This window comes from Nematolebias whitei, chromosome 9 (assembly GCF_014905685.2).
Source record: "Nematolebias whitei isolate Nwh7 chromosome 9, NemWhi1, whole genome shotgun sequence".
Classification (NCBI taxonomy): domain Eukaryota; kingdom Metazoa; phylum Chordata; class Actinopteri; order Cyprinodontiformes; family Rivulidae; genus Nematolebias; species Nematolebias whitei.
The window spans coordinates 25,677,767-25,705,761 of record NC_056506.1 but is presented as its reverse complement, the minus strand read 5'-3'; the positions used below and the strand labels follow the sequence as shown (position 1 = coordinate 25,705,761).

Below are 27,995 nucleotides of genomic sequence, written 5' to 3'. Positions count from 1 at the left end.
TGTAAAAAAATATCAATGATCATTTGTTTTAGGTACAAATAGTAAAAGAAAATTCTTGGCAAAATGTTGATGCTCTCCAAACCCCCAGTGAGAAGATGGGTAGACGTAAGATGTAATTGTACTGTGGTACTTTGGGATGAGCTTTGTAGACAGTTTGGAGGGGGGGGGGGGGGTGTTACACTCCTCAAAGGATGAGTTTCTGCAACCTTTGGACTTCTTCAAGCAGGTGCTCTCAGGTCAGCCACAGTTCATCTTCCTCGTTCTCTGCTGAACTACCCATGTATGCAGAGATGTGTCACCCTAAGTCAGTGTCTCTCTGTGACCGTTGCAGAGCCTTCAGTTCTCATGTGTTCTAGGTGGTTCCACTTCACTTTGGTCCAGTGGTTCTGCCTCTGTCCTGCACCTCTTGGCAGGCCTGTCCGGTGTCACCACTGCTGTGTTTTTGTGGTCTAGCGACTCTAGAGAGCCGTTTCTGTCGTGGCTGGGCGAGCTGAGTTGGCTGCAACCGTTGGAGTTGTTGTCTGGAAGTGAAGGAGGAGCTTCCACCCAATGAGATGGACCGTTGGACTGAACCCCCTCAGCTTTGACTGGAGGCAACTGAGAGCCCTCTGTGGGGTGACTGGAAACACCTGATAAAAATAAACCGTGTTAGTACAATGCAGAGATGTGACTGGACTCTAACATAAGATCAAGAGTTGATTGAAGATCATCTTCTCAGATGTAAAGCGCAGTGCAAACCTGATGGCTGCTCCTATTCATGGTGGATCTTCAAGATTCAAGATGGGATTTTAAGTCAACCCCCCCCCCCCCCCCCTTTAGGATTCTGTTTTGTGGCCTTACACCCTGAGATTAATGCCCCTTTTCCATTAGTACCGGTACGGGCCGGTACAGCCCGGCTCTACTCTACTCGGTACGGTACAGGTTGTGTTTCCATTATGCTTTCAGTACCGGTTCCAGTGGGCGGGGTTCAAATTGACGTCACGGCCTCTCACCAGCTGGTGGCGCTGAGACGGCCACCAAGCACAAAAAATGCCAGCACATCAACATTAGACCAAGATGTTGTCAGTATTGTTTTTAAAATCTTTAAAATAAGTCCAGCCTCTGCTCCAGTCCGAGAAATTGCAAATGGCGGATTATTGTTTTGAAACGTTTCTGAAGGATCCAGTGACTCCGCCCCCGACTCCGCCCCCGACCAACCAGTGACCGACAGTGTACTGACGTCACGTTTTTGTACCTCTTCGTACCGGTTAGAACCACAGAGCCAAGGGTACTGAAAATAGTAACAGGTGCTAAGTACCGGTACTAATGGAAAAGCCTCAGAACCGGGCCAAGTAGGGTCGAGTCGGCCCGTACCGGTACTAATGGAAAAGGGGCATTAGTTACATTTTTCATGTCGTTATAAGTGATGGAGCTACACTACTTCCGATTAAAGAAATTAAATACAACTTGTTTTAAATAATTCTAAAAATGTAAAAATACAAAATGGCGTGTGCATATATTACCCCCCCCAACCAACCATTACCTTCAGAGTAGTAGTAGTTAAAGAAGGTCCCACCTATAGACAGCCTTAAGTGTCAGATGATCTCAGTGTGTTAACACCTTTTCTGACAACCCCCTCTAAGTAGTAAGGGTTACCACCAATCATCATGAAGACCAAGGCAGGGCTGGTGCATGAAGGGACTTTTTGTTTTGTTACAGCATAATAACATCTTATATCTTCAGATAACAGAATGCATGAATGCTGACAGAGAGGGGAAAGCATCTATTGATTATGAAGAAGCAGAACGAACAAAATTTAAATGGTAGTTAAATGAGTTTTATGACCAAAAACAACATTTGGACACGTTTAAGACTTTTAAGGACTAAATTGCGATGATTAAATCTAGGAATTTTAGGACACTAAAACTTGTACTGGAACACGCAGGCAGGAAAGCTGGCCATGTCCTACACAAATGTAATTCTAGATTAAAAGTCTTTAGCTTCAGTATCCTCACCCTCTTCAACATTCTTCTTCGTTCAAAGACTACAGCGCCGACAAACTGTTAGTTCCTGTCAGGGAGTTCTGCTCAAGGTTTATGGATGTTTTTAACTACTATGGCTGAGAATGTTAACTGCCCATGAACCATGTGTTTGAGTTAAAGAGAGTTCTTTTCTCTCAGAGAGGGAAGGGAACTTTGATCCTGCATGTGCAGCTGGCAGTCCAAGGACACCAGTCTGCCTGTGAGCAGTGCGAGCTGATAAGCTTATAAAAACAAGCCTTGCACACTGCCCATGGCAGATTCTTGTGACTGGGCTCCATGCGTGTAACTTCTGTACATCTAACCTGTTGTGAAAATCTGTCCTCGCAAGTGAAACCAGTTAAAAAATGTTCTCCTGTCATTGCGTGTGGCTTCTTTGAGTAAGTAACAAATGAATAGAGGACATTTTATCCAACAGTTAGTTCTTCATGACCACAGCTGTCCATTGATGACTGTAGATTATTGGTGTTAAACGTCTGCATCAGTTATTCTTTGTACTCAACACACTAATCATTGCAGCCCTAAAAACAACAACATAGAATACCAATGGAGGGAGTGTCAAATGTAACGCACAATATGTGGATTGACAAACAAAAAGCTTAATGTCACTTGTCCTTAGTCTACTTGTTTTGTTTAATACACTGTATTATATTACATTATTATTGTTTAGTGTATATCTTTGATCCTTGTATGCTGTTTCTTTTATAATTTATATTTTTGCTATTTGTGGGTGTACTGGGACCTTTAGTATACAATTTCGTTCCACCTCATGTACCAAGTGATGCGAACGACAATAAAGTCTCATTTAACCTTGAACCTTCAAGGGACAAATTGTTTTATACAGTAAAGGGCGTCGTCTTGCTTTAGCTTTTAGAATGGATGTGTGTAGCTGTGCGTGTAAACAGACTGTTGCTGACCGTTCTGGCTGCTGCTGTCCTCCCTCTCTGAGTGGCTGGTGCTGCTGCTGGAGGTGGTGGGTGGAGGAGATGCTGCCCTGCTGGACGTGGCACTCTCCGTCTCGTCCAATAATCTGTCCATGTAGTCTCTACAACACAGCAGCACATCTTCCTTACACACAGTCAACAGGCCTGTTTTCTAATGGGACACTGATAGAGAATGGGATCTAGATGAGACGTAACGCCTAACTTTACACAAATCACTCCTCATGGTTTGGAATAGTAAACCTCCACTGAAATATTAGAAATATACAAAAACAACAAGGGAGACATTTCTTCAGTTCAACGTCTATCTGAACGACCTCGTCTTTGGAAGAAGACTTACGTGACACCAGGATGAAGGTTGTATTTCCGTTTTCCAAGTCTGGTTTGCTGTGCAAAGAAATCATAACGCTCAGACTTCTTCCACATGTAATAAAAGGCCACACATTCTCCTACAGACCTAGTTCTCACCTGAAAGATTTAATTCAGCACACATAAAAATGACCATTATTACAGTGCTCTGAAGACGGAGTGTCAGCACAAAGTCAAAGAAGAACATTCTTAACTCTTCTTACCTTGTTGGCCTGTATTAAATGAAAATCTTTCCCATAAGATTTTAGTCCTTGCTCAAAGTTTCTACATTCCTCTTCAGTCCAGACAGATATCTCTTCTGTTAAACAGAAAACTGGTGTTAATGTTGTATTTTTATAAAAATCCTGGAGGGTTACATTTCTTTACTAGCGAACATTAAACAAATACTGCCTCATAAAATTTAAACTGAAACTAAAACGATGGACACATTTTGTTAAATTGTGTGAACAGAAACTCAAAGCCTGCGTGTGTCTGTCGGTTATTAAATACGTCATGAAGCAATGAATGGATTTAAATATGGGGGGCTTGGGAGTGGGGGTAAACGCTGAATCCCACCCCCTCCACACACACACACACACACAGGCTGAAACATGTAACAGGCAGAACTAACGTTGAAATGTTGTAGCCCAAATCTATTGGATGCAAAAAGGAACCAACAATAAATCAATCTATTACTACACAGCAGTCCCTCACTAATCAGTTTATCGAGGACTCGCTCTATCACGGTTTTTCAAAATAAGATTGGACATGACGCAATTGGCTGATTGAAGATGAGCTGCACAATTGGCATGGAGTTTTTATTTAAAATGTATTATTTTAAATTATTTAGCACCTGCTGCACCTCTGTGCAGCTCGTACTGCAGGAGAAACTTCCTCCTGCAGCTGATCAGCTGATCTCTGTGCAGAGCGGAGAAGTGGGTGTGGCTGAGAGCGCACAGTGCAGCCGTGGAAGAGAAAAGAAATCATGACATTCTGTTCTCTTTTTGAGTGTTTAGAAACATAGATATATATATATATATATATATATATATATATATATATATATATATATATATATACACACACACACGTACACATTGTATATATAAATACTAAAATAAACTACTATTACCATTTGTACTACTATTCCTACTTCACAGTTTTTCACTTATCACGGGTCTTCAGGGTACGGATCCCCTGTGATAAACGAGAAGGGACTACTGTATCATGCTTTTCATGTTTTGACTGGTTTTATTATGTTACTCACAAGAGCAGAGCTAGATGATTTTTTTGTGCTTTATCATGAGCCTAAGGACCAAACCCACCAGTAGGGGACTGGCAGATGTTCATTCCTATGTATTTTTAAGTTCGTAGATTCCTGCTGGGCAAACCTAATTTTGTTACCTTTCCAGTTCGGCTGATCGCTACAGGCTCCTGCTCTAATAATCAGCTGTTACTTAATGATTACTTTCTGCAAGTTTCGTTAAAATTTGACCAGTGATTCATGCATCTGGTAGGGTCTCCCATGGCCAACAAGTCTCAGCGGAGGGGTCAAACGAACAGCGATTCAAAACCTTGATCAAAAAACATTTCTCATCAAGGAACCCCGCCTGGAAAAGGGAAACTGGTGCACCTCCCTGGAGCCAGGCCTGGGGGTGGGGGAAGCTCACTGGCAAGCATCTTGTAGTTGAGCCTGGACTTCTGAGGCTTGGTGGGGCCAAGCCCGAAAAAATAACAGCAACACCTCAACGTGGACACACCAGATGCGAGGAGGTCCGTCAAGGTCAGGTGTTGTACATGTTGGGCGGCAGGCCATGCCGATTCCTGGTGGCATCAACTAGCTCTAGAGGCGTGAAGCGCCACCTCACTGACAGGTAAGGAGCTGCAGCTTGTCTGTGAGATTGAACAGTACCAACTAGATATAGTTGGGCTCACTTCTACACACAGCTTGGGCTCTGGAACCCAACTCCTGGACAGAGGCTGAACTCTGGAGAGACCTCGGGAGAGAGTTGTCGTGCAGGTCTGGGGATGCTCACAAGCCCCCCACTTCAAATTGACAAAGGTAATGCTGCATTCAAGTCTGGTCACAAAGCTGGTACATCTAAACCTTATCAGATTTACTGTTATTGGAAAAAGACACATTTCTAACTTGGCACAATAGCTCAAAATCTCTATATCGGATGACAGAAAGGGATGGAAATCAGCGTTTCCCTACTGACACCGAATTTTGTTTTTTCATTATCTGTAAGCAATGATCATCAAAATTAAAATAAAGGCTTGAAATATTTCACTGTGTTACGAATCTATGTAAAATATGAGTTTCACTTTCTGAAATTAGAAGCTTTTATTTTTTTACTTTTCCACAATATTCTATTGTTTTTAGATGCACATATTATAAATATCAGCAAATTTTAATTTTACAAAGTATTATAGCAACAGGTGCTTTGGCTGTTTGAATGTGATGAGCTTGCTTATATTTGGAACCACACTGAGAGGTAACTGTACTGTGATGTATGTAATTCAATATATGTTACAATATGAAAACAGGACACTAGCCCTGTTAGACCTCAGTGCTGCATTTGATACAGTTGATCATAATATTCTACTACACAGACTTGAATATCATGTTGGAATTACAAGAACGGCTCTAAATTGGTTTAAATCATATTTATCTGATAGATTCCAATTTGTAAATGTAAATAATGAATCTTCATCATACACCAAAGTTAGTCATGGTGTTCCTCAGGGTTCAGTGCTTGGACCAATACTCTTTATCTTGTATATGCTTCCATTAGGTAAAGTTATTAAACAGCATGAGATAAATTTTCATTGCTATGCTGATGATAGACAGTTATACATGTGCTGGTCATAAAATTAGAATGTCATGAAAAAGTTGATTTGTTTCAGCAATTCCATTCAAAAAGTGAAACTTGTATATTATATTCATTCATTACACACAGACTGATATATTTCAAATGTTTAATTCTTTTAATGTTGATGATTATAACTGACAACTAATGAAAACTCCAAATTCAGTATCTCAGAAAAATATTGTGAAAAGGTTCAATATTGAAGACACCTGATGTCACACTCGAATCAGCTAATTAACTTAAAACACCTGCAAAGGCCTTTAAATGGTCTCTCAGTCTAGTTCTGTAGGCTACACAATCATGGAGGGCAAGGCATAAAAGATCTTTGCTAAAGAGGCTGGCTGTTCACAGAGCTCTGTGTCCAAGCACATTAATAGAGAGGCGAATGGAAGGAAAAGATGTGGTAGAAAAAAAGTGTACAAGCAATAGGGATAACCACACCCTGGAGAGGATGGTAAAACAAAACACATTCCAAAATGTGAGGGAGAATCACAAAGAGTGGACTGCAACTAGAGTCAGCGCTTCAAGAACCACCATGCACAGACATATGCAAGACATGGGTTTCAGCTGTCACATTCCTTGTGTCAGGTCACTCTTGAACAAGTGACAGTGTCAGAAGCGTCTCGCCTGGGACTGCTGCTGAGTGGTCCAAAGTTATGTTCTCTGATGAAAATAAATTTAGCATAAATCAAGGTCCCAGAGTCTGGAGGAAGAGAGGAGAGGCACAGAATCTACGTTGCTTGAGGTCCAGTGTCAAGTTTCCAGAGTCAGTGATGGTTTGGGGTGTCATGTCATCTGCTGGTGTTGGTCCACTGTGTTTTCTGAGGTCCAAGGTCAACGTAGCTTCTACCAGTAAGTTTTAGACACTTCATGCTTCCTGCTGCTGACCAACTTTATGGAGATGAAGATTTAATTTTCCAACAGGTCTTGGCACCTGCACACAGTGCCAAAGCTACCAGTACCTGGTTTAAGGACCATGGTATCCCTGTTCTTAATTGGCTAGAAAACTTGCATGACCTTAACACCATAGAAAATCTATGTGGTGTTGTGAAGAGGAAGATGTGATACACCAGACCCAACAATTCAGAAGAGCTGAAGGCCACTATCAGAGCAACCTGAGCGCTCGTAACACCTGAGCAGTGTCACAGACTCAATGACTCCATGCCACGCTGCATTGCTGCAGTAATCCAGACAAAAGGAGCAACAACTAAGTATTGATGCTGTACATGCTCATACTTTTCATGTTCATACTTTTCAGTTGGCCAACATTTCTAAAATTACTTTTTTTTTATTGGTCTTACGTAATATTCTATTTTTCTGAGATACTGAATTTGGGGTTTTCATTAGTTGTCAGTTACAATCATCAACAATAAAATAAATAAACATTTGAAATATATCAATATGTGTGTAATTTTTTTTTGCTACTCTACGGTGAAACCAGACGTGTTTTCCCTCTCTGCCCCCCCACCCGCTTCCCTGCTGTGCTCTTTTGTCCCCTGAACCCTTAAAAAGCCTCTTTTTTTCCCCTGCATACCTCTTAATTGGAAGGATCAGCTGGTCTCTCAACAAAATCGATCAACTTCTCCCGACAGGAGTCAGGATAAGGAGGACACTCTGAACTCTAGAGGAAAAATTGGATTCATGCTGACAACTGGATTCTACTGTTTTGGGTTTGTTGGAATCTGTTTGTCTACAAATTTGTGTGGAGGTGTTGAAGCTTGACAGTGCTCGGACTGAATGTGGAGCTGTGACAGGGATTTGGAGCAGCTATATCAGGACTGTGTTCTCCCTGGCAGCACTCATGAATGATGGGAATAATCTTGGAGAAAGCTGTGAGCTCAACTTTTGGAGTAAAGGATCAATTCAGCTGTTTTGGAGTTTCCATCAGAGAATATGTACCAGCGAGACTTTAAAGGCAGAAACAACAATTACGAGTTCTGCCTGACCCAAACTGTGGCCTTGATGCCGGACTTATCTCAACTCCTCCTGGCATGTTTGGAAAACAACAAAGATGCTTTGACTGTTTCCTCACCCCTCCCTTCCCTAAGGCCGTGGACATGTGACAGAACCTTAACTGAGCTGAAGATGAACGTCACCTCTTATCTGGACAATGGCTGAGGGGGGGCTCTGGACTATGTTACGACTTTCCCTTAAAAATTCAATGTTTTCACCGCCTATATGTTCATGTATAACGTCTGTTTATGTTGCTTTGCTGTCGTAGGTTTTTTTTAATGCCTCAAATTGTGCCCTGTCTAGGACACGATGTGAGAGATCTTTTTTTTATACCGTCTCTCCTCATGTTTTCTTTCCTTTTCTTATCTAAGCAAAACATTATTCTGAATAATAATAAGAAGGCCGCGCTGATTATTTTTAGCCGCAGCTTTGTGCACTCCGCCCATCTTTGGACGACTGTACGTACATATTCGCGTTGTATCTCGGTGCAATGCCAATAAAGTTTATTCTGATTCTGATGAATGAAAATAATATACAAGTTTCACTTTTTGAATGGAATTACTGAAATAAATCAACTTTTTCATGATATTCTAATTTTATGACCAGCACCTGTATTTGTTCATTAAACCCAATAAATCCAATCAGCTACTTAGACTACAAGCATGTCTTGAAGATATAAAAACCTGGATGCCCTTGAGTTTTCTGCTTTTGAACATAGACAAGACTGAGGTTTTAGTTTTTGGACCTGAGCATCTTAGGAATTATTTTTTCAGTCTTTCTCCCTCCTTAGATGGCATTAATCTGTCCTCCAGCTCTAATGTTAAAAATCTTGGTGTTATTTTTGATCAGGACATGTCTTTTATCCCCCACATTAAAAACGTTACTAGAACCTCCTTCTTCCACCTGCGTAATATCACTAAAATTAGAAACATCTGATCTAAAAATGAGGCAGAAAAACTGGTCCATGCATTTGTCACGTCTAGACTGGACTATTGCAATGGTTTATTAACTGGATGTCCAAATACTTCTTTAAAACATCTTCAGATGATCCAAAATGCTGCTGCCACAATCTTAACTGGAGTTAGTGGGAGAGATCATCTCTTTCCAGTTTTAGCTTCTTTCCAATGGCTCCCTGTCAAGTCCAGAATTCAAAATCTTACTTCTAACCTACAAAGCTCTCAACAACCTAGCTCCATCTAATATTTGAGATCTTATTGTTCCATTTTTTCCTAACAAAGTACTTCGCTCTCAGACTGCAGGTTTACTTGTGGTTCCTAGAGTTTCCAAAAGCAGAATGGGAGGAAGATCTTTCAGTTTTCAGGCTCCTCTCTTGTGGAACCAACTTCCAGTTTCTGTCTGTGAGGCTGATACATTGTCCAGTTTTAAGACTGGGATTAAGACTTTCCTTTTTGATAAATCCTATAGTTAGGGTCGGTTTGTTATGCTGTCTTAAGCTTGGACTAATAAAGGACAAATTGACCTAATTTCCTTAAATTAATTGTTAAAATTGAATAGTTTTCATTTGATACTATTTCTATCTTAACATGTGATTCTTGACCTGCCATTGTGTATCTGTTCCTCTCAAACCCAGTCGGTCGAAGCAGATGGTCGTTTGTCCTGAGCCTGGTTCTGCTAAAGGTTTCTTCCTCATGAGGGAGTTTTTCATTTCCACTGTCGCCTTCATGCTTGCTCAAGATGAGTCTGCGATGGAGTTAAACTCAAAGCAGACTTTTATAATAGTAATGTTATAATAATGTTAAATAATTATTTTTACACACGAATGTTTCTGTTCAACCCCTGAGATGACTTATGTTGTGACTTGGCGCTATATAAATAAACTGAATTGAAAAATAAAATTAGTAAATTACTACATACTGGAGCTGAAATCCTGTAAATATAATCCCTTTGAATGAAATAAGTCATTTAAAGGGGAAATCCTGTCAGGCAAAAAAAAAAAAAGTACTGTGATACTATTTAAAAATTATATATATACACACACATATATATATATATATATACACACACATATATATATAAATATATATATATATGACAATCCCCAACTGAAAAGACTGAAATGGCAGAAAAGTAAACTAGAGAAAAGTTGTTGTGTTGTGCCCTCTTTCTTGAAAATGCCGTTGATCTTGAGAATCTCAATGATGCAGGATTAAGTGTCACTGCTCGAGTAATCTCTGGGTGTAGAAAAGATTTTCAGTCAAAAGATTTTTATTAACTTTAATCCCCAAGTACACCGAAGCTAAACACGAGGAATATCTGAAGACTCTGCTCACCTTTGGCTGCTTTTACATTAAACCTCAGCCTCCTTAGAGCTTCGTCTGTGTCAAAGTCACACTTTACCAGTTCATACAACGCCTGCAGGAAAACAAACACATCTGGATGAGTCATGTCAACAGTAATAAAGCATTATCCTGCTTTGTGTGACTTATCAAGCTGCAGATGTGAAGACCGTTTCACCTGTTCGTTGTCTTTGATGTGTGATCCCTCAGGGATTGCGTCCACTCCCTTTTCCTCTCCAGTCCGCCTCGATGCCTCTGTCAGAAACTCCACAACTTTATCCTCAGCAACACAGTCGGGGTTCCACAACAACTGGTCATCATTTTCATAAACTAAAGGATACACAAAGAGATCAACCAAGATTCTACAAGATCCACTACAAGTGACTTTACATGATCCACAGCTTGACAGAATCTCCCAGTTTACCTTTCTCGTTGTCTTTGTATTTACACAAACCAGCAGGGGTCTCCGCCTGATACATGGAGCCCACCATGATCTCCTGTTGGACAGCATCAGTGACAAAACCACTTGAACTCTGATTACACCACTCACAGAAAGCAGGGCTCTGTTTAACTTCTGAACTTTGCTCACCTTTTTCCAGTCTTCAGAGGGAACATAGTCCTCGTCTTCATCCGACTCCCCTTCAGCATCATTATGACCTGAAGCACAACTCAACTGTCAGCCAGACAACTCATACTCCATAGCTGTAATTCACAGGACTACAGGACAGGACGTACTTTCAAAGTACTTTAGTCTCTGGGGGCGAATGAGTTCTGCCGTGCCGAAGGATCTGACTGAGCGCGTCCTGCCTTCAGCTACGATCTTGACTTCACCCACTTGTTCTGATGAAGTCTTAAAATCCTCACCCTGAAAGGACAAACAGACAAAAATGGGGATTGAAGTAAACAATGTTGAAATCCTGGAAAAACTATACTGAAGCCTCTAAGATATCAACGTTCGCTGTTCAGCATATTGTTTTTGTACTACTATATTTTTCACCGTACACGTCGCAACGCCCTATAAGTTCCATCAGTCCAAATATGTCTAATAAAGTTGAAAATACATAAATATGTTTCTTCGCCGTATACGTCGCATCTATGCGTCACAGCTGACAACACGGAAATGTGGGCCGGTGTTGTGCCAAAAATCCATTGGCTACCAAATGGCAGCTGCGGGAGAGTTGCATGGGAGGACTTTAACAAGAATTTAACAAGATTAACACTTAAAACAATTATTTGGTTGCTCGAAATTATAGTAAAGGTGTGTCTCAGTCTAATTTTTCCTTAATAAATGCACTTTGACGGTCAAATCAGCTGCATTTCAAAAGCCGATACGCAGAAGTAAGCAAGTGCACGGGAGGACTCGCTGTGCATTTCTTCAAAATTTAAACAAGATAACCACCAAAAAACAATTATTTGTTTGCTCATAATTATAGTAAAGGTGTGTCTCAGTTGAACTTTTACTTAATAAATGCACTTTGACGGTTAAATCAGTTGCATTTTCAAAAGAATCCATTGCCTCAGTGCTCTGGGAGCGCGCTCTGAGGGAGGAAATCAGGAAGGAGGAACGCTGCGCATTTCTTCAAATATAACAAGATAAACACCTAAAAACAATTGTTTGCTCGACTTTATAGCAAAGGTGTGTCGGTTGACCTTTTACTTAATACAGGGTATATGCAGAAATAATGAAGTTAATTTCAATACCTTTTCAAGACTTTTTCAAGACCTTCCAAAATAAATTCAAGACCTTATCGTCACTTTGTTTTATTAAGCAACAAATCTTTGATTTACAAAACTGCTGTTGTTTTCAATTAAATCTGTGAATCTCAAACCTACAACAGAACTGAGATACAGTGGATAGAAAAAAATTCAAAAGAAGAAACTGAACCACGACTAGGTTTAAGAAAATATAGCTTAGGTTACAACAAGACTCGTAGTTATTTTAAAGTAACTTGGTTGAACAATGGCGAATAAGAAATAAACACAGTAATCATTACATGTGCCTCAGTGCAGTTGCTTTGCATTCCAGCAACTCTTCAGTTTGCACCAGCTCACTGAGTTTTTCTTTACGTCTCCTTCTCAAGACATTGGACTTGGTGATCAGTTGGGCCATTAAAGAACCTGACTTTCCCTCTGCCTGCTCTGCCAACTGATCTGCATCTTTTTGCAGAGAATCGCACACCTCTTGTAGAAGTTTTCTCTTTTTTTTCAGCTCTTCTAACTCAGCTCCAGCTGCTTTCCTCTTAAGGCTCTGTGTGGAAGTTTCTTTCTTCTTTTGTTGCTGTTCCAGGTAAATCCTGTACTTTGACCTTGCAGAGGCAACAGAAGCCAGCAGCTCCTTGGCCAGAGGTACCTGCAGAACACCCCCACAGACACTGACCTTGTCGCAGATCAACCTCAGAGCCTCCATCGTCTCTTCGTGTATGTTGCAGGTTTTGACCTGCTTGTTAACTGAGAATCCACGCTCCACTGTGGCCTTTATGCCCATCGAGGCTACGCTCATCTTTTTTTTACAAAATGTACAATAAGCCTCGCGGTTATTCTCGGCGACAGGCCTCAGCCATTCTTGAAAATCAGGCATCTCCAACCAGGAGTCCGAAAACTTGCATTTACCCATTGTTCTCACGGTCTCGCGGCAACTTACTCGAACACACAGACTCAAAGCAGCCGCGCATGCGCACAAGATAGGCCTAGCTGTTAAGGCTGTTGTAACCTGACACTCTAAATTTGTGCGAAGCAGTTTCCGAATCCTCCGCGGTGAGGAAAACAAATATTAGTCATACATACTTTTTGCTGTCAAATTATTTAAAGCTAGAATAACAGCAAAAAAAATAATACCTCATCAAATCGCTTTCAAGACTTTTTAATACTTTTCAAGACCCTTAATTTTCCCAAATTTGATTTATCAACTTTTAATAACTTTCAAGACCCCGCGGACACTCTGTAATAAATGCATTTCAATGGTCAAATCAGCTGCATTTCGCCGGGGCAGCACAGCAAAATGAAGCTGATTTGACGGTTGCTACAGGCAGAAAACGTTAGGAGGCTATGGCAAGCCGATAGTGTCATTAATAGCCACTTTTTTACCTATTACATGATACAACGGCATGCCATGTTACTCACCTGTCATCTAGTGGCTGAAAATGGTAGTGTTCAATACTTTCAGTCAGAATTAATGAAAACGGTCATATCTCAGCCAAAAATTGGTTTATAAATATGGTAAAAAATATATAAATATAAATAAGTCGCTTCGGTGTATAAGTCGCAGGGCATGCAAATTATGCAACAAACTCTGACTTGTAGGCCTAAAAATACAGTAGTAGAGCTTAGTGTATTTTTAGTTAATGTTTTTCTTAGTTCATATCTTGGATCTTATTACTGTTTTTCTTTTACATTTTATACTTTTGTTGGATGTAACTGGGACCCTGTGTACACAATTTTGTTCCACCACATGTACCACACATGGCATATATGACAAATAAAGAAACTCTGACTCTGTTCAGTCTGCCAGATGAACGTTCCTGGTTAGACCCTCGATGAGAGAGCTCCTGTGCAGAGAGTAAATGTCCTTCCTGTCTTCCAGTTTCACTAAATAACGTCCACGTTTGCAGATTGGATTCATTTAGAATTCGATTTATGAGCAAAAATCAGCATGGATATTTTATTAAGTGGCAGTTTACATAAAATGAAAAATAATTCAGATTTTTATGTACTTTGCTTATCATTGACAAGTACAAACGTAAATACTTATTAAATGGTCTTCAAATCCAATCGTAATTTTTTTTCTAAACATGAGAACATTAAAAATAAACATTCAACAGATTAACTGTGCATTAATAATCTAAATTGCCCCCCCACACACACACACACACACAAAAAGTGTTTGTTCAGGTTGTAGTATAAACCGCAGTCACAAAACAACAAATAGTAAAATAAATAAATGTGTTTCTTTAGATTTTATATTAAAACAAATATGAGCAACAACAAACTAAGCTCTCAGTCTGTTCAAACCTTATTCCCAGTTGTTTATACTAATCGTAGAAGCCACAGACAGAAATTGTTATCACTAAGGAGGTTCTCCTTAAGCCCGGCAGAATCACCATGGTAAAGGCTCCCACAGACTCAGGCGGAACATGAGCCGTGCGGAAACTGCACGAAATGTCCCCAGACGGTTGAGACTTCATACTTGAGCGTACACCCTGACCGGCTGCAGCCAGCTCCGCAGGCAAGGGGCGTTTAACTTCAGGACAGACTGAGTTCACCGATTGGTCATTTGCTGATACGCTTACTGGATTGATTGACAGGTCAAAAATAATAATAATAATAATAATAATATATATATATATATATAAAAAATAAAAACACGAGAGCTGGCAGCCCAGCAGCAGCGGTGTTCTGTGTTTATATGTTGTTAATAAAAAGTTCTAAAAAAATAACAGGGAGCGCTGGCCCTGCAGCCCACACATCAAACCAGCCCACCGGGAAATCTCCAGACCCTCCCGTAGCCACTCTGGACCTGATTTTAATTTGCTCGTGACAAATTCCTTAATTTCTCACAATTTCAGTCATGGCGTCAACTAGGGCTGGACAATAATTTGATATAGATAGATGTTACGATATACTGTTATTCAATAACAGTGATATGAGTTTTAAGCACATTTTCAATATTTTGATATGATTACAGCATTTCACCGACACATTTCTTTTTCTGTTCGGGTTGAAGCAGCCGCTTCAGTTTCAACCCGAACAGAAAAGGCCGTGACACAACTACGTAAGTACGTGGTGACGTTGGTGTTTCCCCTACCATTACACAGGCGGGGTGCCCCACCCCGTCAACAGAACTGAGCACCCCGCCTACCAAACTGAACTTGCCCCTCCCACCCCCACCCGGCACTGACATATCACTGAGCTAGTGGTGCAAAATACAGGCTGTCTTGCTAAAAAGCCAAAGGCAGCACTCGCATGGCCTCTTCCCTCATGTTGAACGACCCCTGCTCAAAAACTGTTAGTACAAGCTGTGCTCAGACATGTCTTCGTCCCCCCCATCACCAAAAATCATGGATGAGATGAGCACCCCGCCATGGCAAGCTAACTAGGGGAAACACTGGACGTAGATGTTACACAGAGCTCAAGTCCAGAAGGAGTCAGTGGTAGGAGGCTAGGCTAAGCTAATCTCCAATGCACGGTAAGTTTTTGCTTCAAAATGAGCGCCCATGACCGTCAGAATGTGACTGAACAAACTTTCATAAGTGAAGAGAAAGCAGATGACATAACTGATAAGAGAGGAAAGACTAATACGACGATGTGGAAGTGGTTCGGCTTTCTAAGATCTGATAAACTGCAGGTTTCAGTGTGCTGCAAAATGTGCTGGAGAGTCGTTCCAACTAGCAGTGGGAACACATCTAACTTGTTCCACTCGATAGAATATGTTGAGAGTCACAAGATGAAGCACAATAAAAGTTTGAGCCAACGTGTCCTTGAAACAACACCCCAGCTGTATCAAAAGAGAAACACATGCAGCAAGCGCAAACGGATTTCGAAAGACTGGACTGCTGCGGGATGATGCGGACAGCACGAGGGAGAGTGACGTCGAGAGCGACAGGGAGCCAGTGTGTGATAATGTCTTTTTCAGCCTCTTCAATTCTGACACTGAAGAAGAGGACTTTCATGGTTTCAGTTCACAGAGGATGGAGAGCGATGAGTGATTTCTGGTCAACCATCTGTGCTTTTTAATTGTTTTTAGCCGTGTTAAAGCTGTCCCCCCATCAGCTCAGCTGAGCAGAAGTAGTCTAAGTGCTGTTGCGTTTGGACCAGGGCTGGCTGCGGGTCACCGGTCACCCAGAGGCCCCCCTCTCGGACCCTGGACCCGCCTCCAGCCCACATCGCTTCCCCTGGCTCGAATCTCCCTCAGAAGTGGCAACTCATACTATCAATAAATTAAGGAAACATGAATTCAGTTTTATCAATTGTATTAAAATCAAGGCAGGAAAAGGTTACAGTTCATAGCGCTGGTCTCTCCAGTCTATGACGCGTTCACAAACCCGGAAGAGTCCCGACGTCCCGTGTCATTACTCATTTATAGGGTCCTAGACTCCTCCTAGAAGGGGAGCTCAACCTGTCAGTGTATGAGGGGGCCTAACTAAGTGTGATCTCAATGGATCTTATCTGGTTCTGATGTGTTAGGAAATACAAGACGTTGCTTCAAAAGGCCTTTCTACGTGAAGTAGCAAGCAGATTCATCATGAAGGTCCTAGAGAGACTTCTGTTGACCCACCTGACTAGACAAACAAGCACATATCAGGACCCACTGCAGTTTGCTTATCAGCGTGGACTTGGAGTTGATGATGCCATCATACACCTGCTTCAGCAAACTCACTGTCATCTAGAAAAGGCAGACAGCACTGTGAGAGTCATGTTCTTTGATTTCTCCAGTGCATTTAACACAATCCAGCCTGAATTTGCTTTGTCAGAAACTTCAGAAGACTCAGGTGGAGGCCTCAACAATCACCTGGATCAAAGACTACCTGACAAACAGACCACAGTTTGTGAGACTGAAGGGTTGTGTGTCTAACCAGGTGGTCAGTAACTCAGGAGCACCACAGGGGACTGTACTCTCACCATTCCTTTTCATTCTGTACACCTCAGATTTCCAGTACAAAACAGACTCCTGTCATCTGCAGAAATATTCTGATGACTCTGCAGTAGTTGGGTGTATCAGAGATGGACAAGAAGCTGAGTACAGAGAACTGGTGGACCGCTTTGTGGCATGGTGTGGAAACAATCATCTCATCTTGAATGTGAACAAAACAAAGGATAAGATTGTAGATTTCAGGAGAATCAGGAACAGGTCCAACCCTATTTCCATCATGGGAGAAGAAGTGGAGGTGGTGGAGAAGTATAAATACCTTGGAGTTCACCTGGACAATAGACTGGACTGGAAATGCAACAGTGAAGCTGTCTACAAGAAGGGACAGAGCAGACTGTACTTCTTGAGGAAGCTGAAGTCCTTCAACATTTGCAGCAAGATGCTGCATATCTTCTATAAGTCTGTTGTAGAGAGCACCATCTCTTCTGCCATCATCTGCTGGGGGAGCAGCACCAGAGCAAGTGACTTAAAAAAGATCAACAAGCTCATAAAGAAGGCTGGCTCAGTTCTGGGGACTCCTCTAGAACCTTTGGAGATAATTGTACAAAGAAGGATTCTTCATAAAATGAAGAACATTATAGACAACCCTCAGCATCCTCTTCATCAGACTGTCATACAACAACAAAGTGTCTTCAGTCAGAGGCTTCTTCAAATCCGTTGTAGGACAGACGCTACAAGAGATCCTTCCTGCCCACAGTCATCAGCATCTATAACAACTCATTAATGAAACCAGGATGATGAGTTACCACAACATATAATTTCCCTCTGGGATTAATAAAGTATTTTTGAATTGAATTGAATTGAATTAAACGCTATTCCTGACAGATATTGAATCCCAAGAAGACTCTTTTTAGACTTGCTAATCCAGTTTAACCCAGTCAGAACTGGGTCATAATTTCATTATAATCCCATCTCTGAGCAGATCAAAACCATAGGACCAGTCTAGATAAATATCTTAACAGTACCATAGTCAAGTCTGTACATATTTTAATAAAAGTTTTAAAATTCTTACTGTGTGACATCTTTCTGTGTACAGTACATGTGTGTTGAAATACAGAGATCTCATTTTGAGCTTACATCCACATCCGAACATTAAACAGAGCGCCCCCCCCCCCCATGTGAGCTCAGCAAAGTCAAGATTTTATTTTAAAGCAGTCAGTCAGTCAAGACTGGTACAGATTTAAATCAAAGTTTTAAAAAAATCTTTCTGTCTATGGTAAATGTGTTTAAATACCAGTATCTCATTTACCGTAAGCTCATCTCACGTATGAAACTGAGCAGGGGAGAGGGAGGGGGGCTATTCCCCCATACTCCCTCCCCTCCTCATTAGCGCTGAAGAGAAATGTTCTAGAATTGTGTTCTGGAATTGCGCCGCTCAAGGTGGCTGCATGTTGGAGCAGCTCTGTTAATTTAATTCTGAGATTTTGCTTTTGGGAACTAATTCCTCTTTTTCTGGAAGTAAATCACATTTTTTTGGATGATTGTTTCCTCTGGTATCAGATGTTGTGCAGCTGAAAGGATTTTTACTGAAGCTTTTTTAGTTTTGGACATTTGTTATGATGCGTAACCATGGCAACAAGGCAGTTTTCTACAACCAACAGCAGCTGATTAACATCTCAAAAGCTCAAATAATATCTCAACTACAGCCTCAAATCTCAAATGAGTTGAAAAGGATGTTCTGTGGATGCATTCTCATCTACCTGCCAGCTGTGCTCAAGTGCCTGACCGCTGGGATCCTGAAACTAGCAGGAAACACGGCTCATGACAGTGGAAGGACAGGATCGTCCCTCGGCACCTACAGTTGGCTGTCCGCAGGGAGCTCAGCAGGCTGCTGGGAGGAGAGGCCATCGCTCTGGGAGGAGTTCTGCCAGGCATTCGGGTGGTCCTACAGCCCGGGGGAACCAAGAGGCCAGCTGAGTCTGGGTGGACGGATCGGACGGCGTCTGCAGCCAGTTTCTTAGGATCCACTGTGGGATGGACTTTTACAAGAGATCCTTCCTGTCTACAGCCATCAGTATCTATAACATCTCTTAATGAAATGAGAATAACAAGTTACGACAACAAATAATTTCCCTTTGGCATTAATAAAGTATTTCTGAATTGAATTGAAATCCCATCATATTTATTTAAGATAAGATAATTTAGAAAGTCTTGAGCCGGAAAAGGGTAGAGAGCCCTCTCCGGGTCAGGGAGGAGGTCCTACCCTCATCTATGGTCACGAGCTTTGGGTTGTGACCGAAAGAATGAGATCTCGGATACAAGCGGCCGAAATGAGTTTTCTCTGCAGGGTGTCTGGGCTCTCCCTTAGAGACAGGGTGAGAAGCTCAATCATCCGGGAGGAACTCAGAGTAGAGCCGCTGCTTCTCCACGTCGAGATGAGCCAGTTGAGGTGGCTTGGGCATCTGTTTAGGATGCCTTCTGGACGCCTCCCTGGTGAGGTGTTCCGGACACGTCCCACCGGAAGGAGGCCCAGAGGAAGACCCAGGACACGCTGGAGGGACTATATTTCTCGGCTGGCCTGGGAACGCCTCGGGATTCCCCCGGAAGAGCTGGCCCAAGTGGCTGGGGAGAGGGAAGTCTGGGCCTCCCTACTTAGGCTGCTACCCCCGTGACCCGACCCCGGGTAAGCGGAAGAAAATGGATGGATGGATGGAATTTAGAAAGTAAAGGTAGATTTAAAAACAGCAGCTGATACCAATACTGTTTAACAATAAAAATCAGTGGTACTACCAGTGATTTAATGAATATTTATTTACCACATTTTATCTGTACTACGGTATTTCACTTCCGGTCACATGACCCCGTTAAGACTTCTGGGTAATATTTCCCGGTATATAATTTTTAAATGATTTCAGTTATGTAGGTGTTCGGCACTTTAATGTCCAGTGATTATGCTTGCCGGTAGATATTTACCAGTATTTTGTTCATTTTGACGGTATAATGGTCGTTACCATGAGTTAAATACTGAAGCTTCATGTATACTTGGGATCACCATTCAAGCTCAGTGTATGTTAAAAGCAAGCCAGTCTGTGAATCCCATCAAGTGGCTGATTCTTGTACTACAAGTACAGCACAGATAGAGCTGGGAACTTTCATTCACTGTACAGTGGACACCCTTAACACCCGGGCATCTTATTTACGTACAAGATTATGATTCATCTTATATTTAATATGTGCGGCTTATACGCAGGTGTGTTTTCTAGTTTAAGAATTATGGTAATTATTAAAACTGTATAATTTACAGGTTCCTTCCTACCTTGGTGCCACAATTTCTACACTTCATAACATTTATTCCTCTTTCCTTCACAATCCTCTTGGAATTTGTCTCCTTCTCCCATTGTTTTCCTTTCCACTATTCCTTCCACATCACTGATTTTAACTATTTTACTTTCCAGACAACTCTTGTTACTTGGCTTCTTTCTCCTTAACACCATCTTTCTTCTTCAAGGTGTTCTCTGTAACACCATCAGCTGGACTTTTCAACTCGTAAGGCATAATCTCGCCGTGTACAATACAGACGCGCTAGCTTAAATGCTACACGCGCCATTTCTCACACATCCTAACACCTCCCCACCCCCCGCTCAACAACTTGCTGTAAGCTAACAAGCAACACGGAGGCGTCTCCCCCTCCTCCCTCTGCCCTGACAAAATTCCCTGAAGAGATGAGCACCCGCTAAGCTAAGTGACCTAGGAGGAATGCTGTTTCTTAAAGGGAAATTATGTCATCCACCACGCCTCTGAACACCCCCACCCCCCCCCAACCCCAAAATAAAAAAACTTTTCGGATCTAGAAGATTCACGTAAATGACATTTTAGTTTGAAAACGGCAAAGTTTGCCAAAAAGCGACTAGTTTGCAGGTATGAAAACAAGAAAGTACCTCGTTTCTTTTCAGCTCGCCAGTGCTTCTACTGCTTTCATCATTATCAAGGTCTTCTTCCTCATCCTCTTCTTCCTCATCCTCTTCCTCTGGTTCTTCATCTTCCTCATCTTCCTCTTCTTCAGCTGGCGATCTGCTCCCATAACCATAAAGGCTCAGCAGCTCGTGGATTGGCATCTCTCCTTCCTGCAAAAAAATAAAATAATAAATAAACAAACATTATTTGTTTTCTAACAAGGTTGAGTCAGGTCCTCTGGATGGATTCTTCTTGTTGAAATGTTTCATCTGTTATCCAAAAGACTTCTTCAGTCTGAGGAGCTGCAACAAACTCAGTCTTATTCACCTTATTCCTGGGGGCTCTACTGTATAAATGATTATGGTACAACTTCCTGTCAGATACCGTAAGTAGCAGTAAGAACTGGTTAACCATGGTAGGAAAGCACTGCAGTAATCTGCAGCCACTTCGTCAGGTCGACCTAGGCAGCGGTATGATTATGTTGTCCTATTGGAGCTCTGACAGGTGGTGTTCCCACATCACATGTTCAAATTAAATCCACAATGCTTGAAGAAACTACATTAGCTCGTACTGTTCGCATATAAACAAATGCAGGTTCTGGTCCGCGCCGGAAGTTGTGCCCGTAATTCATACAAGGCAGCATGGGGCTAGGAATAATTTGAATAAATAGCACCTTCTCATAATGGACCAACCAGTTTGCTGCTGACAGCCGAAACTAGTTGTTCACATGCAAAAGAAGGACCATCAGCATAACAACCGAGGCATTAAGTGTAAGTAAGTAAGTACGTAAGTACTAAAAGATTCTGGAAAACCATCAAATCTCTCTCAGGCACCCCCCAATCATCTGACCTCCCATCACAACTTCACGTTAACTCTGTTCCTGTGTCAAATAAGCACGAGATCCTGAACTGTTTCAACAAACATTTTGTTGCTTCTGGTTCTTTATTTGACACAGTTACTAATGGAAAATCAGCCACTTTACTTAATAACCAAACTTCTACAAATCAAGTCCCTCCTACAAGTCAATCCTCATTTAATCACAGCTTCTCTTTTTCTACGTTCTCAGTCAGTGAGGTCAATAAACTGTTAAAAGATCTTGATCCTAAAAAATCTGCAGGTCCAGATGAACTTCCACCTTATTTTTTAAGGCTGGCTGCTCATATCATCACAGTCCCTGTGACCCACATCTTTAACCTGTCCATAAGACAAAACTCCATTCCAGACACTTGGAAAACAGCCTTTGTTCTTCCTTTGCTGAAGGGAGGTGACCCCACCTCGCTGAACAACTATCGACCAATCTCTAAACTCTGTATTTTAGCCAAGGTTCTAGAAAAACTGATAAACTCTCAAATCAAAAATTACCTGGACTCATTTAACATCTTACCTCTCCATCAATCTGGTTTCAGGAAACAACCCAGCACAACCACTGCCTCACTGAAGGTTCTTAATGACGTTGTTGAAGCACTGGATGCTAAGGATTATTGTGCTGCACTTTTCTTAGACCTGTCTAAAGCTTTTGACACTGTGGATCATAACATCTTGTGTCATAAACTCTCAGAAATCGGTTTCTCAGATCACACCATTGGTTGGTTCTCTAACTATCTTTCAGATTGGAGGCAATGTGTTCTACTTAATGGTACTTCCTCCAGTTACTTAACAGTCAACAATGGTGTACCACAAGGCTCAGTCTTAGGACCCACCCTTTTTACAATCTACATAGGTAATGCAGGTCAGAGCATCCTTGACGCATCCTTACATTTCTATGCTGATGACACAGTTGTTTATTGTCGAGCTAAAACTGTTGCTAAGGCTTTCCAGCTTTTGCAATCTGCATTTGACATCATCCAGACTGATTTGTTTCGCCTCAAACTCGTTTTAAATGCCGAGAAAATCAAAAGGGATGCTTTTTTCAAACAGGAAGTTGGTCCCAGCAGTTCTTCCTCCAATTTTATCGTCAAATGGTGTCCCCATTGAGTTTGTTGATTCCTATAAATATTTGGGTATCTTGGTCGACTCACATCTCTTTTTTTAAGTTCCATGTGGAAAATCTAGTAAAGAAACTGAAAGTTAAACTGGGTTTCTTTTTCAGAAACAGATCCTGTCTAACTCTGAATGCTAGAAAACACCTTGTATCTGTGACTTTCCTTCCCTCCATTGACTACAGTGACATTATTTACATGAACACCCCCACCCAGGTCGACAACTGCCGGCACTAACGTAGCGCTAAGATAGCGTGCCGCACAGAGGCGTCTCCCACTCCTCCCCCCACCCTGTCCACAAAATTATTCTAAGAGATGAGTGTCCTCTGCCAAGACAAGTAACCTGGTGAAACACTGCATGCAGTGTGGAGGGTTGTTGAAAACCCAGAGTGGACATTTAGTGCTTTGACTATTCTTCTATTAATCAAGTGGAATGATTTGTTCACAAAGAAATGCGAACAGTGCTGGGTGAACTAATATTTCATTGTAAATGTGTGTGTGTGTGTGGGAGGGATCCAAACAAATATTTTTTAATGTGACATGTCTCCTTCACATAATTGATGTGATGCCTATGCTTACCAGCATCACATGCATGAAAATAATTATGAAGATAACATACAATTTATACTGCAGTAATCTAATAAAGAATTATTTCAAAATGATCTTTTTTCTTTATCTTGCAGCTCCCAGCTGAATGCATGCAGATCAAAATCAGTTTTCTCTAACTACAGACGTTATAATCTTATTTGAATAAAACGGTTTTAACCCTTTAATTTTATTTATTTATTCATGTTCCTCAGAGGGAAAATCAACCATTTTATTTAAGTGGTCAGCCTCAAATAAAAACATATCTAATTTTAATTATTTTAATTTTAATACTTGTATATATATTTTTTAAAACCTCTCCTCCTACATGTCCATGTGGCGTGGATTATTTATCATAACACTGATTTTACATGGCCTATCATCAACACAAGTTAAAAACAGTTTAAAATCTGTAGTTTTTACATAAATTTAAAGGGAGTCACTGAGATGCTGTGTCTTTCCTGCTAGAGACTGAAATCGATCATTTGACCCACGTACCTGCGCTTCAATTCGCCCCAAAGGGGACACATCGTCAGAGTAGGAGGCAAAATCGCCTCCTGTTATGGAGAAGGCAGAGCGTCACTTGTCTCTACAGTAAAACTATATTTTATCCTGGTGTGACGAACTCCATCTTCTGCATTGATTTGATTGTTGACCCAGAGAGCAGACTAATGGACACACTTGCTTCATTTCCTAAAGGCTCCAGTATACTCGCGCGTCCTGTTAGCCGCGCAGAAACTGTGCACGCCGCCCGCAGAGGGTTCAGACTTCATACTCGAGCGTCCACCCTGAGCGGACGCAGTCAGCTCCACAGACAAGGGGTGTTTACCTTCGAGACAAATTGATGTCGTCGATTGGTCATTTGCTGACACGCCTACTGGATTATTTGACAGGTTGCAAAAAGAACAAAACGAGAGCTGGCAGCCCCAGCCCCAGCGGTGTTCTGTGTTTATATGTTGTTAATAAAAAGTTCTAAAAAAAAAACACGGAGCACTGGCCCTGCACATGAGAAGATGTAAAAAATGGCAGGTTGGCTTTCTTGGACTGTGAGGTCTCAGTCTCTGATAGAGGACATTTGCAAACTGAGGTGTACCGCAAACCCACCCACACAGACCAGTATTTGCAGTTTGACTCCCATCACCCTTTGGAGCACAAGTTAGGAGTCATCAGGACTCTGTATCACAGAGCAGACAGCGTCGCCACTAGCTCAGGAGCCAGGCAGAAGGAGAAATCCTACACAGGACAGGCTCTAGAGCAATGTGGATATCCTAACTGGGCCTTCCTGAAAGCAGAGAAGAAACCCAAACAGGACTCCAGTCAGCCATCAGGTGAAAAGGAGGAACCCAGACCCAGACCAGTGGTCATTCCGTATGTTGAGGGAGTATCAGAGAAACCGAGACGCTTATTTTCTAAACATAACGTCCCAGTGGCTTTTAAACCCCAAAATACATTACGGCAAAGACTGGTTCATCCCAAAGATCCAGTCCCCCGGCACAAACAGAGTAATGTTGTGTATGCTGTTCAGTGTCAGGAGGGCTGTGATCAGTTTTACATCAGGGAAACTAAACAGCCACTGGCCAAAAGGATGGCCCAGCACAAAAGATCAACATCATCAGGCCAGGACTCTGCAGTCTACACTCATCTCCAGGCCAGCGGTCACTCTTTCAAGGATGAAGATGTTCACATCCTTGGTAAGTCATGTTACATGGACATAAGTAGTCGGATCAAACGGCCGTTCGGAATAAAAACGCGTCATGTAAACGCCCCGTTCAGGTTAGTTTTTGTTTATTCAGCGTGATCTGAAATAATTTGTGATCAGAACAAAAACGGGTGCTTTACACCGATTCATAACCCAAACGGTGCACATGTAAACGCTTGATCGGTTCATTTTTTTCTGAACGTGAAAAACTGACCTGACTGCGCATGTGCGACTATGTCATTTCTGCTTGACTAATGCTAATAATATTAGCATGTCAGGGAAGCAAAACTGGTCGGTGAGCGACACAACATTTCTACTAGAAACTTTTAAAGAGCTCAAAATGATCTGTATTACCTGTAGCTCAGTCAGGGAGTGCAGTAACGTCTCCACCATCATTAAAACCTGTCGCGGGTCCATTATGGGCGCTCACGTTTTTTTATGTTCATCCCGGAAGTAGAACTTCTTCTTCTGTTTTTTTTTAAGGAGAGTTTACCACTCTGCACATGTCAGTACTTCTGTTCAGAACAAAGCCCATTGCATGTAAACACTCATCATGAACAGATTGTGCCCATGTAAATGATACATTTGAATTATTTAATCTGACAACATTTCAATCCGGTCAAAAAATGTTGCTCATGTAAACATAGCTATAGAGAGGAACAATGGTTTGAAAGAGGAATAAAGGAGGCCATCTTTGTGAAGAGAAATTGTCCATCATTAAACAGGGGTGGAGGCCTCCGTGTTCATCTGTTCCCCTCTTACAATGCTGTGATTGCTAGTATCACTCAACCCCCTGTGAATAGTAAACAGCCATCAGGGTGCTAATGACCCACTGTTAGGCTGATGGTCCTTCTTGAGCATGTGAAATAGTTCTGGATGTCACCAGCAAACTGGTTGATCCACTGAGAAGGGTGCTATTTATAAAACTGAGTTTGTTGCAGCTCCTCAGACTGAAGTCTTTTGGATGAAAAACGAAACAAAGAAGAATCCGTGCAGAGGACCTCACTCAACCTTGTTAGATTTATCTACCTGGATTATTGAGCAGCATCAGGATATTCTTTGTTTTCTCCATCGTGAAAAAAAATGAGTCCAACTTTTGAGAACAGTCAAGTTCAGTTATTTTTCTGTTCAATAAAAATAATGAAATGGGAAATTTTTCATCAAAAACACTCAATGAAATACAAAACGGTTATTTCCCTTGCCATTCCCCAGTTGTTCAAATGTTTGCATACATTCACCTTTTCTTTAAATCTAAAGACTAAAACAGACTCAGAATTCAAACTGGCTGCCAATACTGCGAAAGTACCGTACTCACTCGTTCCTGTTTCGTCATGAGACATGGTGGATTAAACTAAATATGAGAGAAAAGGTTGCACACAAACCCGTGCGAGATCTTCAATCTCATTGGCATTGGCCTCATCAGCCGCCTCCAGCATTTCCTCTTCCTCCAGGGTGCGCTCATCATCAAAATCATGAACTAGCATGTCGACTGACAGATCGAAGTCATGGTCGTCAGAACCTGCAGAACCTCCTAATAAGTTGCAAGATGGGGGGGAAACAGAACATGAGTGATTCAAACACAATTAGGATTAAAATACGTTCAAATTCACCAACAAATACTGTTGTCGAATTTCATGTTTTACAGATTATTAATAAAAGAAATGCAAATCAGAGGGAATTACAGGAAACTCAAGATGATAAAAATCATCAACTAATTACCATTCACATAAATATAAGTGCATAATTAGGCATCTCTTTATAAATATCAAATAAATAGGAAAATAAACTACCTGGGCTCGGATTCCCGAGGGAGGGCTGAAAAAAGAAAACAACATAAACAAAGTTGGACAAGACATTCAGATGGGAATAATATTACACAAAAAGGAAACATCTCTGCTGTACATGCTGACAGTCTCATCATGTTGTCAGATAAATGGAGTCCAAACTAAAAGCGCGCCTGATGTGGAGCTGCAGCTCAGACAAAGACCAGCACTGCTGTGGGAGGAAAACACGACACCTCGTTCTCCCCCAGTTTGTTGGCGACACTTTCTAAACTCACCAACTTCAAGCACAAGCCGAGAGCAGCTTGTTTATTCTCTTTCTTTAATTTAGAGTTTAACCTTTGCATCAGCGACCAGCAAATTAAAATCAGCACGGAACCACTGATAGATAAATCCGTGAAACTTCCACTACATGTCTGAATAAACTCATATCCAGGCTCAGAAGAGTATGTTCATATTTTAGAATTAGCTTAACCATCGCAGCTACCTTCCGTCGGGGAGCTAACGAAGCTAATCCGAACTTTACTAAACATTACTGACACAAACAAATGAATCTTTAATCTGTCAGAGCCAAGAGCTGCCGCTTCATTTCGTCTAAAACCACCACAGCACACGAACCATGAGCATAATCAACTGAACTCACTGCTCTGGACCATAAAGAGACATTTTTTTCCCCCAAAATATTTATTTCACTTTCTCACCTCCGCCATGTTTGCGCTCCTGCAAAGTCACGTGAAGGGTCAGCGGCAGTACCCGGATGTGAAGCCCCGCCTACCGTAGTAATAATATTTTAGTATTTTATATATATATGTATAATTCTGTTCATTTATTTATGTATACTGTATCTCTATGTTTCGTTCCGTTGTACAGTACTGTAGTGGTAATTTCTTTAAGCTAAATAAATAAATAAATACACGAACTAATAATAAATAAATTAATTAATTAATTAATTAACATACAGGTTGGCTAGGGGGTCAAAAATATCAC

General features: G+C 41.4%; 1 protein-coding gene across 1 annotated transcript; it reads right to left on the bottom strand.

Annotated features, from left to right (window-relative positions):
* Window position 1: 1 nt before the first annotated feature.
* mier1b (mesoderm induction early response 1b, transcriptional regulator) lies at window positions 2-27,726 on the bottom strand. Its single transcript, XM_037681596.1, has 13 exons — window positions 27,710-27,726; window positions 27,018-27,042; window positions 26,610-26,758; window positions 20,949-21,134; window positions 11,163-11,292; window positions 11,017-11,084; window positions 10,852-10,924; window positions 10,606-10,757; window positions 10,422-10,503; window positions 3,532-3,626; window positions 3,300-3,427; window positions 2,936-3,063; window positions 2-629 (listed from the first exon to the last, which is right to left on the bottom strand). Exons 1-13 carry the CDS (start codon window positions 27,716-27,718, stop codon window positions 337-339), a joined length of 1,518 nt encoding a protein of 505 aa, XP_037537524.1. The 5' UTR covers window positions 27,719-27,726; the 3' UTR covers window positions 2-336.
* Window positions 27,727-27,995: the final 269 nt, after the last annotated feature.